Source organism: Caenorhabditis elegans, chromosome V (genome assembly GCF_000002985.6).
Source record: "Caenorhabditis elegans chromosome V".
NCBI lineage: Eukaryota > Metazoa > Nematoda > Chromadorea > Rhabditida > Rhabditidae > Caenorhabditis > Caenorhabditis elegans.
The window spans coordinates 15,512,760-15,528,939 of NC_003283.11; the positions used below are offsets into that span (position 1 = coordinate 15,512,760).

The 16,180-nt window shown below is 39.3% G+C and overlaps 2 protein-coding genes and 4 non-coding genes across 7 annotated transcripts; 3 read left to right on the top strand and 3 right to left on the bottom strand.

Moving 5' to 3' along the window:
* Positions 1 to 5: 5 nt before the first annotated feature.
* lgc-31 lies at positions 6 to 9,261 on the bottom strand (the record flags this gene model as incomplete). 2 transcript variants are annotated; one of them, NM_001269742.2, is made up of 14 exons in its annotated part: positions 6 to 201; positions 249 to 389; positions 432 to 580; positions 706 to 882; positions 979 to 1,024; positions 1,904 to 2,197; positions 2,357 to 2,441; positions 2,492 to 2,727; positions 2,872 to 3,009; positions 4,131 to 4,240; positions 6,794 to 6,838; positions 6,915 to 6,996; positions 8,355 to 8,619; positions 9,093 to 9,261. In NM_001269742.2, the coding sequence occupies 14 exons, from the start codon at positions 9,244 to 9,246 to the stop codon at positions 96 to 98; spliced, it is 2,028 nt and encodes a 675-aa protein (NP_001256671.1). The 2 variants fall into 2 exon arrangements, with proteins under 2 accessions (NP_001256671.1, NP_001256670.1); NM_001269741.1 differs by lacking the exons at positions 2,872 to 3,009; positions 4,131 to 4,240; positions 6,794 to 6,838; ... (1 more) ...; positions 8,355 to 8,619; positions 9,093 to 9,261 and having other exon boundaries at positions 96 to 201; positions 2,492 to 2,537.
* Positions 2,716 to 2,836, top strand: F21A3.10. The gene has a single exon (NR_070041.1). It is a non-coding gene; the product is annotated as an Unclassified non-coding RNA F21A3.10 (non-coding RNA).
* On the bottom strand, positions 2,747 to 2,819 carry F21A3.t2. The gene has a single exon. It is a non-coding gene; the product is annotated as a tRNA-Val (tRNA).
* Positions 4,642 to 4,709, top strand: F21A3.t1. Its single transcript has one exon. It is a non-coding gene; the product is annotated as a tRNA-Met (tRNA).
* F21A3.9 lies at positions 4,647 to 4,713 on the bottom strand. Its single transcript, NR_070042.1, has one exon. It is a non-coding gene; the product is annotated as an Unclassified non-coding RNA F21A3.9 (non-coding RNA).
* F21A3.3 (EGF-like domain-containing protein) lies at positions 4,954 to 6,922 on the top strand. Its single transcript, NM_074461.5, has 8 exons — positions 4,954 to 5,032; positions 5,076 to 5,195; positions 5,239 to 5,373; positions 5,503 to 5,587; positions 5,640 to 5,732; positions 5,886 to 6,037; positions 6,394 to 6,592; positions 6,715 to 6,922. Exons 1-8 carry the CDS (start codon positions 4,957 to 4,959, stop codon positions 6,785 to 6,787), a joined length of 933 nt encoding a protein of 310 aa, NP_506862.2. The 5' UTR covers positions 4,954 to 4,956; the 3' UTR covers positions 6,788 to 6,922.
* Positions 9,262 to 16,180: the final 6,919 nt, after the last annotated feature.

Here is a 16,180-nt window from a genome sequence, read left to right on the forward strand (position 1 = left end):
TAACACAAATTCAGAAATCTTTATGAGCAAATTGAAACGGATGGGAAAAATAACCGAACCCGGGATTGGTTTAATGATAAATTCTGGCGTTCTGATTAGTTATATGAGTTGTGTTCGCAGTGAGGATCCTCAGGAGTGTGCGCCATCCAGGGGCACTTCAAGTTCGCCTGTCCGCAAGGGTTGTGACCGATTGCGCAATACCTAAAATAGTAATCAGTAGGCTTTTGAAATGATTCAGTTAAACTGACCAATCGTGGTAAAAGAATAAATACATCGTGGTGAACAGTACTGATACATAAAAGAATAACGATAGAATTTCTAGCCTCCGAATAACTGTTTGCCACTTTGTATTGATGTCATCCTGTGGCAGAAAAGCCATCATTTCAGATCTGAATTCATTAATTTATCATAGTACAGGAAGAAGTGGAAACCTTATCTCCGCAATTGATCCTGCCATTCTAGAGACCCCGTTGGCGATATCCTCGAGAGCTTGTTCGTAATATTGATAAATCAGCATGTTATCATACTGGGACATGCTCAGCCGTCTTCGTATCGACTCCCGAGCAGGAGTAGGGTTGTCCTGCAAAAGAAAAGTGTAAATTAATTTTAAAAATTGTGCTGGAACCAAAAATTTTTGACAAAGAAAAATTAAAAAAGGTGTTCGAATCGGAGTAAATCAGCCAAAGAGAAAAAAGAATAAAGGACCTGGTGGTAAGCGTGAAGGTGTTGCATGTGGAATGGACTGTTGCCATTGTCGCCGCCGGGTCCTCCGTTTCCAACTCCACTGCCCGGTCGTGGCAGCAGCGATAGAAGTGACGCGGCGACTCCTCGAGCCTTATCACGGATTCCACTTCGAACATGTCCATTGGACAGGAGATGCTCCTGAAATTGAGTGAAAGTGGGTGAGAGTGGGGGTGGATGTGTGAGCGTGCGCGTGGAACCAAAAAAATACAATGAATTTCAGAATTTTAAACTCACCGACGGAGGTTGGCTCATCGCCTGTGGACGATAACGGGATAGTTTCCTGAAAGAAAAACCACCATTTTCAGGAAATAATTAATTTTTTAAATTAGAGTGTCGATTTACGCAGCTTGTGTACTCCTCGAGGAGAAGAATTTTACCGATTTTTTCGGCTAAATTCTTCAGTTTTGGGCAGTTTCTTGTGTTGAAACACGACAAATTATTATTTGATTCAGTTTTCAACACCACATATTATCCAGTTGTAAGGTGTTTAATCCAAAATTCCTTTTTTAGATGTTCTATAGTCAAAAAACGCGGAAAACCGACGGTGAATGCGGCATGGAGCTACTGTACTTTTTAAAGGCGCACACCTTTTTTGCGCAGCCTTCATTTGTGAATATTTCATTCGTGGCGAGACCCGGTGCCGTATTTTTCAATAAAAAAATCATATTTGCTGTAGAAAGCTACTGTATCAAGGTGTCATCGAAACAATTTCCGTTTTCTTCACTGAAAATATCTTGTAGCGAAAACTACAGTAACTTTTTAAATGACTACTGTAGCACTGGTGTCGATTTACGGGATTTCGATATTTTCCATTTTCTTTATTTTTTCCTCATTATTGTTTATTAATTCAATATTTTTATCGATTAATAAATGATCTCCGTGAATCGACATCAGCGCTACAGTAGTCATTTAAAGTATTACTGTAGTTTTCGCTACGAGATATTTTGCGCGTGAAATATGTTGCGTAATACGCATTCTCAGAATTTCGGGATACCGTAATATGGAAGATGAGAAAAAGAAAAACAAAAGAAAAATGGTCAAAATTTTAAGATATTTTCTGAAAGATGGATTTTAGCCGAAATCTGAAAACTTCTCCTCGAGGAGTACACGAGCTGCGTAAATCGACACATGGGCGTGTTCGAGGTTCCACCCGACTCACCTAGCAATTTTACTGGGCGATATGTCAAATGAGAGCCACTTCAAATACCACGGAACATTCATTTTGACCCGCGACTCTCGTTCCAAGTACACGAACATTGACGTGGTGACTGTCGACATTCCGATGATGGCTAATAATATGAAATAGTAGAGTCCAATCAACGGAATACCAGAAAACGATCCACGACCCCGACGATTCGTTCCCATCGAGAATTTCGGCATATCTTCGACGATGGCGAGCAAGATGACAGACATACTCATAAGGGTCATGATTCCAAGTCGGAATTTTGCGTCTCTGGAAAAAAATAAAAATATATTACTGAATGCTTCAAAAAAAATCGATTTTTTCCTGGCCTGGCACATAAAAACTTTTTTATTACCGTAGCCACTAGTACGGTAGCTGAGAAAGTTTCTAACCTAGATTTTTTTCTTCGAAAACTAGGCCACCTCTCACCTCATTCTTCCACTTGTGCTGGGTGTATGAAATCCGATGACTGATACCAATGTGATCATAGTACTAGGAATTACTAAGTTGAATACTGAAAACATCTCGATTAAAAAAAATAAATTCAAGCCAAAATCCCCTCACCATAATAAAAACTTTGTCTTTTCATAACCAACGTGATAATGATCATTTCCCAAAATAACGGTGGATCCAGATAATCATACAAAAAACCATCGGAATGCACTGAACTATTGTGCGTGTCAAGCTCCCATTCCTGATTGTCGTAAAAATCGATGAGCGATAGGTTTTGCGAGTACAACGAGTACTTAATCGAGTCGTTCGAGTGAGCCCACGAGCCGAAGAGCAGCGAGCATTGTTGTCTGAAAAAGTGCAAAAAGTAGGTCCTGGCCGGGTTCGAACCGGCGACCTTCTGCGTGTGAAGCAGACGTGATAACCACTACACCACAGGACCGCGGGACATGGGCTGCCGTGGAGGTATACTGGAAATTGGGAAAAAAACTCACACATCAAATGGGAAGAACTTCACGTCCAATTTGCACAGTGACTCGGACGAAAATGGGATGTAGTATCTGACCTGTCCCGTGTAGTTCACTCGGACATCGTTATTTGATTGTAGCTTTACAGCATCGTTGAAGTTTAGACTGAAATTTTGAAATATTAAAAGGGTGTGGGGAATATAAGCTTTCGCGTCGAGACCCAAACTATCATCAGCCACTGAAAAAAAGCGACTAGAAAGAAGAATGTATGGATAAAAAGTCATAAACCGTATCTATTTCCCCCTTTTTTCTTCCCCTTCATCTCTATCTCTTGTCAAGCCCACAGGTCTTCGCCGCTGGAACGTGTTCTTCGTAATTCTCAATGTCCCTCATATGCTTCAGTCGCAGTTTTCAGTAGGATTTGTATGTCTGCGTCTCTCTATCACTCCATAGAAGTCTTAAACTGTGCTCTAACTCAAAATATTGAACATTTAAAGGCGCATAGAGTGTTGATTTCTATTTTTGGAAATTTATTCGTGCTAACTGTGAATTACAAGTTTCTGAGAATTCTTGATATTCGCTAAGTTTTTTTCAGTTTTTTATTTGTCATTTTCCAAAAGAAGCCATTTCAGAAAAAAAAAACTACCGTAAGCTTTTTCGCAGCGAGACCCATCCGAATAAATGCGTGCGCCTTTAAATCATGGCTACGATAGCCGAAAAGTTTCGCTCGTGCCAGGACCTAACATCTCTCAAAATTGGCTTTTTTAACGTATTTTTAAAAATTCTATTGTAGCAAGCTATACAGTTTGCTATACAGTTTACAATGGGTTCGATTTTTTTCTAGAAATAATTTTTTTTTCTTACACATAATAAAATCTTAGGCGATAATAGAGATAGGATAATAAAAAAAAGTGATTAGTACAATGAGATTTATGTGTTTTTATCTGCTGTTCGCGAGAGAAAAAAAGTGACGAGAAGCTAATTTAGATACTCGAACAGTGTAAAAGAGAAAGAAAAGTTCGCGAAACTTTGACCTTTCGTGCCAACTAAAATTCCGGTCCGCGCGCTCAAATGGCGCAGTGGTGAACACGGATGGCTCAGGCCCAGAAAGTCAATGGTTCGATTTCTGCAGAGGAGTTTTGACGATTTTCGATCATTATCTCTTCTCCGTTCCTACTTACGTTCCTCAATTTCCACCCATCATTTTTTACTATTCTCTCACTTATTTTCCCTTTCACTCTCACTTTTATTAAGTGTTCATTTTTTGTCTGTACTCATTAAATCACCTGTAGTACAACGAAAATTCGGGGATCCAAATATCGGAACTCGACAGGAAAATCTCTTCGGCTCCCTCGTAGCTCGACGGGTTCCACTTCAAGAATTCGTCTTCCCAGTACTGCAATGATCGTATATTAAAATAGATAGTAGCGCGCAGCCGACGTTTTGCGGGCCACGTCGGATAAGTTCTTGTGTCCTATGCAAACTTTTTCAGTTCCCTCGGTTCCAGTGAGATCTATTTTTGCAGTTTTCTACCGCCACAAACTGCTGTAACATTACATTTGGCCCCCAACCCGCCCCCTCTTAACTTCCTCGATGTGTTGGCCTTCCCTTATCAAGTACTTGTGTCAACTGGTCTTGAACGACCTTCAATATTCTCCTTCCTTTTCGCCAATTTCCATTTTTATTCCCAAATCATCGTTTTCGATGTACCTCATTTTTTGAGTAGCTTATTACGGTCATGCTAATTTGTTGAACCCCTCTGTGTGTGTTGAACCCCTCAACAGCCGAATTTCGGCGGGTCCTGTAGTGGTTATCACGTCTGCTTCATACACAGAAGGTCGCCGGTTCGAACCCGGCCAGGACCTACTTTTTTCGTTTGACATGCTTTTGAGGAAACAGGCGCGTCCTTCAAATGGAATTGTCCACTTGTATATGCGCGTGTGTTTATTCTCACTTTCGTGTGTATTTCTCATTACTATCGGCGTTTGGCATCGTGTCGTTTTGGCATTTGCGCATCTTTTTATTTATTATTGTATTCTCACTTTTCCCCCCTCCCCCCTTTCCCCTCCTTTTTGCTTTATGGATCTAATGACCCCTCAAACATTGCAGACCATGACCAGGATAAACCTAGTTTTATTTTTATCTTCTTTAGCCGTATGTACCTATTCACAGACCATGACAAAAACAAGTAAGTTTCGCATTCTGCGGCACATCAATTCGGAAATTTTCAGTAATCGATTTTTGCTCTCCGTCCGAACCGAATTCGTGTGGTCCCGGCGGAAAGTGCATGGAATTGTCACTAGGAAATCGGTGTGAATGCCCATTTGGACTTATGGGTAGAAGATGTCAAAGTAACCAGTTTTCGCGTCGAGACCCAAAAACCCAATTTTTTAGGACCATGCCAAGATGTCTACAAAAGTTGTGCTCGGTGGAAGTCAGAAGAACGCTGTCACTGGACGCGGCCGATTTCTCCATTTTTCGCTGACAACTGTGCTTTGTCCTGCGGCCAATGCAAAAATAACGGAAAGCGTGAGTTTTGTCATTCCTCACAAAATGTTGTCCACTGACAAAATGTAGGAAATTTTATGCTAAACACTTTATCAGTTGACAACTTTTTGATAGCTCTTTTGGACCCCAAGATATTCTTGTTTTTTCCAGAGCTGGCGCTCGCTCTTCCACCAATTCTCGACAACATTGAGTGGTTTGTGGGCAGATGGGAGTCAAAGACAAGTGCTCATCATAGGTAAATAAGAATAATTTTTGAATAGGTTGGCATATGTTCTATAAACTTTTAGATTTCCGGAGCCAATGTCCGGACCTTACAAGGAAATCTTGGACGTTCAAATTTCGGAAGTTCCCTCTTTTGACAGACCGCCGGTTAATATTTCGTAAGTCAGAAAAATTTTATGTCTATCGTGTGATGTTATTCGATATTTTACTTGTTTTGTTTGTTGTTCAAGGGTTTTGAGCTTTGAGGTTTTGGCATTTTTGATGGGATGTATGCAAATGCGCCCCGATGAATAACAACCTACAACTTGTAGAGTGCGAGCCGAGACGCTTGATGGGACCGATGTCCACGTGGAATTCGGATTTTTGACGTCTAAACCTTTCCACGAGGATACGGGTTTTGTGGAGTTGAACAAACCGGACGAAGGGGACGATTTGGTGTCGATTGAGCTTGTGACTAATACAGGTAACGGTTAATTTTACGCTGCGGAATTGTTCTCGCTAACCCACGGCATAGCGACCCAGGTCTCGGCAAGTGGTCTATGGTCTCAACTTTCTGTCAAGCTTTGTCACCTTTCTAGAACTATGTAACAAAGAGGGGGTATAATGAAACAGAAAGCTAGCGCTACCGCTGTCATTGATTCTAGGGTCGCGGATAAGATGACCAAGCCGATGGGCAATCTAGGTTCCTAAAGGAGCACACTAGGATGTCAGGAGTGTCATTTGCCGGCTAGTGTTATTAGCCGAGAATCCCAAAATTTTCGGCGACACGAGACGCAGACCATTTTCTTCACCACCCACTTGAGCTACAAATTTCTTCAGGTCTAATGCTCATCGAGGAAGGAACTGTGCGCGGTACCCAAATCCGATTGGAAACCAAATATAAGAAGGGAATGGCTGGAGTGTTCCGAGACGAAATTGTCAAGTCAAAGAGAATGTTCAATTTGATAAATGCCAACTCTTTGGAAGAACGGGTTGTGATGGTTGATGGCCGTGGAGTTACAACCAAATGGTTGAAAAGGTTTACCGTATGATCTTGAGAAAGCGCGGCAAATCTAATGACGTCATATTTTTGTAAAATTCTTTTGCCACGTTTTCTGCACATTAAAATACACTTGCTCGAGATCAACCTCAATTTTCCAGGTACAAAAAAGTGTTCAACTACATGACGGATCTTATCCCGACACCCGTTGAGAAAAAGCGAAAGTCCCTGTAAACTCACCAACTCAAAGCTGCCCGACAGACTGATGGTGTTCTTGACGGCGTCCTGAAATGATTTATTGAAACGGGTCTATTTTATTATTGATTTTTTGTTGTTGTAGAAATTCGAAATAAAAACTTACCAGCTTAACGATTTGATACAGGAATACGCTCATCGAAACTGAGATCACCTTTTTCGGATGGGTCACTGGACGTGTGCCTTTTCTGAAAGTTTTGCAGGTGTAAAAATTGATCAGGAAGACATTTTTGTTACGGGGCATGCGACACCGCACGGGTTGCGTAGGATTGCAGTGGAAGTTAAAAACCCGCGAGGTGTCGGCCACGAAGTTCAAAAGTCCCTTATCTAGGTCATCTTTTTTGCAGAAAAACCGTACTGTATATACATAATCAAATTTAGAACTTTGTGCCACACACTCCAGTGCATTCTCTCATTGAAAATCCATTTTCATTACCACTTTCTCCGGACCACGGAACAATTGAATTCGGTGGCGCGCAAGAAACTATTTGCTAAAAAGGAATTGAGAGGGGCTTAATTTAATTTTTCACCAGAAGCCGAACTCTCTTGTCGATGGTTTTTTTAGTGAAGGAGTTCTACTAGAGATAGGAATAGAGTCTATGAAGAGATTTTGAACAAAGTTAAACACTCTCAAAATAATCGGAAATCGCTCTACAGGTCTTTATAGCAGTTCAAAATGAAAAAAATCCCCTTACTGAATTTTCAATATAATATTTTTCTTTCAAAATCCCCCGTTAAATCGTGAATTCCTAAATTCCTAACTTGTTGCTCATGCCTTTTCTCATTCTTTTTCTTCTCTCCTGATTACATAATTGCCTTCATTTATTCTCCCCTTTCGGGCTTTCGGACACCCCCCCCCCCAAACTTGAGTCTCTTTATTTTTCTTCTAGAAAACCTAGAGAGTGTGGAGACACAGACGTATTTAAGCAAGGAAAGTTGCATATTATTTGTCATTGTGAATACATAAAAACTAGAGATACGAAAAATGCTCAAAATCTTGGCAACCTGCCAGAGTCCCGCGGGACCACTCGCCCCTCGAAAAATGGCGTATTTTTGAGAGGAGAAAGCTTCTTGTCTTGTTTTTTCTCTTTTTGACAAGCAAAACGTTGCCGAAATATGGGTCATGACGGGTGGAGAAAGTAGGTCAAAAATGACGTCATTTCAAAAAATTGAGAAAAGAGATCAGAATAGCCTAGAAACCTAAACCTAACGACGTACAGATGGCCTAGAACCCCAAGTTTGGCCTATCCTTCAAAGCATTGATTTTCAAGTTTTCTCTTTAGAGCCCTGTGTGGCCTATAACTCTTGATGGCCTAGAATTACAAGATGGGTCAAACTTTAACTAAAATGTAAATTCAAGTTTTCAGACCAAAATAGTTTGGATCTTCGGAATTTTAGGCCACTAAAAGTTAGACCAACCCCTGGGAGCTTGAAGAGAAACTTGAAATTTTAGGCCAACTGCTCTACCTTTCAAAAACCTAAATTTCCAGGCTTGGTCTATCCTTTGACGGCCTAGAATACCAAAATTGTTTTTTCTTCCACAAACCTATAATATCTCAACAAATCATCGTGTAATCGATAAGTGACGGGAATATCAGCCCTTCGAAGTGTCTTAAAGTTTTCGGGCAGCAAATAGTCATTCCTTCCAAATGCTCTTTTGAGCCGTTCCATCGGGAGCTCTTCCTCTTCCTCATGAGGAGCCGCAGACGTGTGCTCGTCTTGCTCCGAGTATGGCTCCGGATCGATGTACTTCTTGTGAGTGTGTGACGGTGTTGATTGATGTTCGGTGTGGTAGGAGGCTGGAGGATCGTCTGAAATTTATTGAAACTGATTGTGAGATGAGGTCGAAATTTAACTGTAGTCATTGAAGTTTCGTTTGGAATTTTTTCTCAGCCCACTTTTTTCCTTAACCTCAGAATGCAGTTTTTTGTAATTTTAATAATTTTGAAAGTTTGGACATGAGTTCTCAAAGCATTTTATATGCTTTTTGGTAAATTTAAGATTTTCCGAAAAATGTGAAACATTTTTGGACGAAAATTTTTCTAAAGTTTAAATTTCTTCCAAATTAGTCTACTACGTTTCAGCACCCATAAATTATCTATACATTGTAAAAATTGCAGTTTAATGAACCTGACACTATTATAGTTTTTAATAAAAATTGCACAGAAAAAATTTTCAGATCAAAATTTCCGAGATATTAGTCTAGTTTTGTCGCTGAAACTTTTGTTATAATCTAGTCAAAACATAAGCTTTCAATTAAGATATCTTATTATATCCCCCTCACCTTCAACCTGATGACTCTGCCGCCTCCGTAGCTCATTCTGAAGCGTTGTCGTTGACGATGACGTTGCAAACAGGAGACAAAAAATCGATAAAACTGTCAAAAAGGACGGCGAGTGAAAATGAAAACTGACACTCGGATATCGACGTCTCTTCATCTCCACATAGTTTCTGGAATAAAACATTTAATGTGAATAAAAAATCTATTTTAAAACTAGAGGGGCAAAAAATCTCAGCCAAAAATTTCGTAAAGAAGCCAAATAAAAAGGTTGTTGTGAGCTAAAAGAGGGTATCGTTTTGTCTTCAGACAGCAGCAGCAGAAGCAGCGGCAAGCTGGAGCCTCCCAAAGAATATTTGAGAAGGTAGTCCCGGATGTTCCGGTGTACGTATACAGAGAAGAGGGTAGGTTTCGAACAGAGGGGGAAAACGAGAAGAGATTCGGAAATTTTGAATGAGGGAGAAATTATCAAGGAATTGAACGGACGAACTGTTTTCTATAAGTTTCTTAGTTTTAGGAAACTTCTTTAAAAAAAAGAGCTAGTGAACATACATCCACTGAGCCAGACCGTATGGCTCAGTGGCTAAGAGAGGCGGCTATGAATCTGGAGGTCACGGGTTCAAGTTCTGACAAGTAAAACAACAGTGATTTATGATTATGAAGTTTGATCATAAAGCTTATTTCTACCGTGCCGGTATAATTGTATCTAGTGTCCAACTGGAAAATGTTGTAAATACTATGATCTACAAGTTTTTACGGTGGTCATGTATGGATTTTTAACAAAATTCTTTACATTTTGAAGCATTAGACTAGGCCACAGGTAAGATTTTTTTGAGCAGACAATTCTGTTCATATCGCGATTTTCTAAGAAATTTCCAAATTTTGCAGAAAAACCCATCAAATATTACTGCTTAGAAAAGCGAGTCAAACACACACACACACAAACAAAAAAAACACACTTTACACAACTTTGCCTTCCTATGTCTTATTCTGGTTCAAAAAAAGGAACATAACATGGTCCATAACAAGAGACGCTTCTAAATCCCCCGTTTCTTCGTTTTTGGGTTTGCAAGAAATGTGGAACAAACCACCACCACCACCACCACCAAAAGTTTCTGCCCGACACGAACAATACTCTCCGTTGCCGTTGCTCAACACTTTTTGACACCCCGAGAGACAATCAATCAAAAGAAGGCGGCAGAAATAGAGATAGAAGAGCTTCTTCTGTGCATTTTGTAGGGTGAAAAAAAAGGGGGGGGGGGGCTGAAGAAAAGGCATTTGGGCTCGCAATTTGCATAGAAATGAATCAAGATGAGGATGTACTAAACAACTGGGCAATTAGTTGTGGAGAGGAGGTCAGAAACATGCTGGGACACCTTGTGCTTTGAGACATTAGAATGTTTCCTGATTCCGAATATATATCCAAAATAACTAGGGTGAGTGGGGGAGGGACGCAGAGAGCTAGAGTGTCCAACTGTCTGCGCTCTCGTAAACGCGGCAACCCGGGAAAAGACCACAGATGGCGCAACCGGTTAGACTCTGAACTATGGAGCATCCAACGAAAGTTTGACTCCCCGCAGGTGTATTTTCGTGTTTTTATTTTTTTAATTTTCAATAATATTTTAAGATTGGTATGTATATTTACAAGAAAATTGAAATTTTGTGACCCTATTGAAATTATCAAAATACTACAGAAAATTGGTTTGGAATAATTTGACGGGGCTTAATTTCAGCAAAAAAGTGCTCTGTAAAATTCTGAACGAAATTTCAGGATGTTGGATTCGAGTTTTTCTTAAAATTTTGCGAAACTCTATTCGAGGCATGGGTTGATTTTTAAGTTGGTAAAAATCACACTCAAGAATTTCAGCGGGAAAGAATTTCTTTATTGAGAGAACAATCAGAAAAACATTAAGATTGTGGAATGAGATTGAAGTCAGAAGCTATCCGTACTGACTGACTACAATAGTTGAGAAGAGACCGGAAATTGGAGTTTCTTCCCGTATTCGTTGAGGAATTGTTTGTGTTTGGAATGAGAAGGAGGAAGATGTGTTCCAAGAACTAGAGAAAATGGGCGGGGAGGGGCTTTATTTTTGGTGATTCATTTTAGAAAATATATGGAGACGGGGTTTGACTGATTTTAAAATATATAATTTTATGGGTCTCGCAGCGAAGGCAGCACTGTTGTTTTTGAACAGAAAGTAGAAGTGAAACAAAGGGAATGGGGTCGCAGACTACTAGAGTGTCTAGCAATCTGCGCTCTCGCGACTAGGATAAAAAGTTATTTCAGGAGTTTTCATGGGTCTCGCCAAGTATTTTATGAAGACGCTAACAATTCAGCTGTAAAGATTGAGAAAGTGCAGACAACTAGAGTGTCTAACAGTCTGCGATCTCTCGCTGTGAAGAGAGATGCGCATAGTGTCAGAGCGCCTCATTTTGGCTTGATCTACATAGATCTACTAAAAATGCGGTAGTTGAGACGCAGAATTCTCAACTGATTTCGCATGGTTAAGAACGTGCTGACGTTACATTTTTTCGAGCTAATTTTTTGTAGATCAAGCCGTGATGGGACAGCCTGCCACCACGTGGAGGTGCACATTTCCGAGACCGAAAGGACTGCTTCTAACGCGGTTTTTCCAGAATTTTTTATTAATTCATGGGTCTTCAAAAGTAATGTAATAATTTGAGAATTTTAGTTTTTTTCCAAAATAAAAACAGAAATTTTTGAGCGAAATTGTTTTTTCAAAAACAAATTTGGTTCAAAAAGCAAAAAAAAAAGACAAAAGAAATGAATGAATACAATTTTTAAAAGTCAACCTATATACACTTTATGGATTTATTATTCAGATGCTCCTCTCGCCAATTGTCAATTCAATTCCATTCCACTCGTTTTCACTTTTCCATTCCGACTTCCTCTTAAGGGAAGCGTGCTCTTCTCATGCCCCATTTCAGGTCATTGAAAAAAGTTTTTAGGGGAAGAGTCAGGAGAGGGGTTAGGTCTCGAAACGATTTATGGAAGAAGCAAGGGGCGAAAAACTGCCGAAGAGATTGATTCCTTACTACTCTCAAGTGCCAAAATTTTTGATCGGATTTTGAGATTTTGTGAGGTCAAAAGGTGACGTGGCAGAGTTGGGAGATCAAGTGCTTCAGATAAGGAGGTCAAAAGCGTCTTTTTCTATATTTTGGAGGAGAATCGGCAGGGTACGGGGATTGAACCAGCGACCTTTGGAGTGGCGGTCATCTCTGTTAGCCACTGCGCCATGCCTGATGGCTCAGTGGCTAAATGAGATGTGTTTGGAGCAGAAGGTCAAGGGTTCGATCCCACGGATCTTTAATTTTTGTGTATCTTGAGGATCGTTAGAGATTCGTAAACGGACCACAAATTTTGCTCATTCATCTCATATTTATTCTTGGACTTAAACTTAGGCTTGGGCTTTTGCTTAGCTTACGCTCCCCCACTGACGCCACTGACGTAAGACGTAAGACGTAAGAAAAAAAATCTCCAAAGGTTGATCGCAAATATGTAGAGATTGCTCGCATCCCTTCAAATATTACAAAATTTCCAAGTTTCTTAGAAATAATCTTCATTTAGATTACTGAAAAATATCAACAGATTACTTTTGAGTTGCCTGAGAAGTTATTGTAGAACGCAAGGCGAGCTGTTGGTACAGAATTTGAACTTTTCTTCCCATGAGATAGGAATTTGAATAATGGCATTCTATAACTTTACTAAGAAAAAATATCCCCAAAGGTTGCTCGCTTCCCCCCAAATATTATGAAATCTCCAAGTTTCTTAGTAATCTATAGTCTTCATTTAGATTACTGAAAAATATCCACAGATTACTTTTGAGTTGCCTGAGAAGTTATTGTAAAACGCAAGGCGAGCTCAAATGTATTTTGATAAAAGTGGCTATTTAGGCTTAAGCCGCGCCATACCGCCGGTGTGTCATAATGATTTCCAATATTTTCTTCCAGTTGGGCATCCTAGTATGTTTTTCGGGCCTTTAGGCTTAAGTGTGTCATAAGGATTTCCAATATTTTCTTCCAGTTGGGCATCCTAGTATGTTTTTCGGGCCTTTAGGCTTAAGTGTGTCATAAGGATTTCCAATATTTTATTCCAGTTGGGCATCCTAGTTTTTTTCGGGCCCTTAGGCTTAAGTGTGTCATAAGGATTTCCTATATTTTATTCCAGTTGGGCATCCTAGTTTTTTTTTCGGGCCTTTAGGCTTAAGTGTGTCATAAGGATTTCCAATATTTTATTCCAGTTGGGCATCCTAGTTTTTTTTTCGGGCCCTTAGGCTTAAGTGTGTCATAAGGATTTCCTATATTTTATTCCAGTTAGGCACCCTATGTCTAAATAGCTCTTTTTCTTTTCTTTTGCGCTCCAAGCGCAAGGAAAAACCTTCTTGTAACTTTTTAAGAGGGTTTAGACTTAGGCTTAGGCTCAGGCTTAGGCTTAGGCTGGCATAAACGAGAGGATTTTTTGTAGTCTAAAATTAATTTTGAAAACTTTTATCGGAAAAGAAAGTATTCAGAAACAAAACCTAAATAGGAATCGATAGGTTTTCCGGAGGAGAAAAAGATGTTGAAAAGCAAAAAAGTGGGCGTGGCTAAATTGTGAGTGTCTTTCTCCTTTGTCCCCGTCCTATATCCATTCAAAATCCCAAAATTTAGGGTCGAAGTAGAAGAAGAAGAAGAAGAAGGAGCAGGAAAAAAGAAAGAAGAAGACGAAGAAAAGGAAGACATGACCCCGGGAAACAAGAGCCAAATTCCTTTGGGAAGAAGAAGCAGCAAAAGAAGAACGAGTTGGTATAAGGAGGAAGGAAGATGGTTTGGCAGATGATGGAAGAGTCTCTACGTCTCAAGGATACACATGAAAGATCCCCCAGCTGAGATCAAGTTTGTCGACACTTTTTTCGTGTTTGAAGGATTTTAGTTGGTCTCTTAGGTTGGTCATCTAGAGGGTGGTTTATTTTGGGGATTTAGTACAACTGGGGGAACTCGAACATTAGATTTCTTTTGTTTTCCGCAATCGGACTTTATGGATCAGTTTTGGCAGTTCATATCACTCTCTCTCTCTCTCTATTCAGTTTTGAGTGAAAAATGTCAAAATGTTTTCGACTATTGTTATGCCGTTTTGACATAAAAAGTGTACTCACTAGGCCTAACAATAAGAAGGTGCGCAGTGGAAATATCCTATGATTTGAAACGGTGAACTGTATATTTTTAGCTGAAAATCTCTAGAATCAAGCTTCTGCGCGCTTTCAAAAATAATGGGTCAATTTTCGAGAAATTTCCAAATGTTTTTTTTTGAGAAACTGGCAAAACCCAAAAATATACCTTTGTTTTTGTGCTTTTTATAATTTTAAGGCTTTTAATGATATTTTTGACAATTTGTATCGTTGCAAAGGAAAGATATCAAAAAATCCTAAACTACAAACTTGTAAAAAATATCTGAAAAAAATTTTTGTGTGCAACATTTGTTTTTGTCTTTTCGGGTTTAAAAGTTAACAGCAATCAACGCAGGGCAAATAATTGAGCAAAATTTAAAAAAAAAGCTCCAGCTCTGCAGCCTTGAAAAATCCTAAAACTTTAGATGTCATACAATAACTGTTTAGATTGTGCTAATTCGGTAAAAATCATCCGTTTGTATGAAAAAAACATTTCGATGGACCTCAGATATTGTCACAGTCCGAATTTACCAAATTTTCCAAAAGTACAAGACTACAAAAACTACAATTTTTCATCATAAAGTCACAAATCTCGCATCTAGTATCGTAAAACAAAACGACAAAATAAAACAAAAAAAAACTTTTTATATCTATTTTCTTGAAAAAGATGCAAAAAGAAAGAATGAAGAAACCGGGAAGGTTTATGGGGGCTCCCATTGGTCTCCAGGGATCTATGTGGAATGTCAGGAATCTTTGAAGATGGAAGTATGCCACGTCATCGTGTACAAAAGCACAAGGTGCAATGGAGTGATGTCCTTGAAAAAGACTAAGCCTGAGCCTGAGTCTAAGCCTAAGCCCAAACCTCACCAAGCCTAAATAGCGTCAGTGCTAACGCTCGCCACTGACGGCAAGCCTAGCTAGATTTCAGCCTAAGTCTAGCTAAGTAAGCTTAGCCTAACTTTAGACATAAACCTAGGACTGCAAAATTTTGAAAATGCAAGATTTTGAAAAGTTATTCGAAGGAAAATCTAACTAAAACATGCATATATGCGCAGTAATGTGTCGCCCATCTAAAATATGTATTTTTCTTCGAAATCCTCTGAAAAATCCTTGTCTTTCTTTCCTCTTTCTCGTCCCTCCGGAAAGATGTAAACCTAATGAGGCCAATGCATATAAATGCTGCTCCCGCGTTGTGTTGTCCTAAAGCTTTAGGCTCCAAACACACACACACACACACACATACAGATGAGAGTCAAAAAGACATACATATATGTATTTTTTTGTTGGAAACAAACCGGGGGTCCACATGTTATTAATGTTTCGTCTCCCTCGTTTATTATGTTCGAGGTCATTCGAATTTTATGGAGCAAAAGCTTTTCGTTGACATGGATACTGGAGTTGCGGGCTCAAAATTTATCGCACGAAAGGTTTCGAGCCTGTTACCCACTGCTCCATTCGTGTCCGACTGGAAGTTTGGACAGGTAAAAAAGAGGCTGAGAGGAAAATGGTCACAGGTTCGATTCCTAGTGGGGTCAAAATCCTTTGCTTGAGCTGTTTAAAATTTTATAATTCTTATATATTTTTTTATATTTTATAATTCTTATATATAATTCTTATAATTTTATAATTTCTGATGCAATCAGCTTAACGTTCCTGTGCAGGTGAAAGGAATGATCATTGAAATTTTTAACAAATGAATGACCATTCCAGATGAAAATACTGACTGTTCAATTTTTATACACCAAAAATCAGCTTAAATATTTTGGAAAAAACGTTTTTCACAAACATTTTAGGACGTTAGAGCACACTATAAAAACCGGTATTATTGAATTTTTACTGTCTGATTTAAAAAATTGAGGACCATTTTAATTTGAAAAAAGCTGTTATAAGGATTTTTGAGCTTACTATTAATATTGGTGAAAAAAA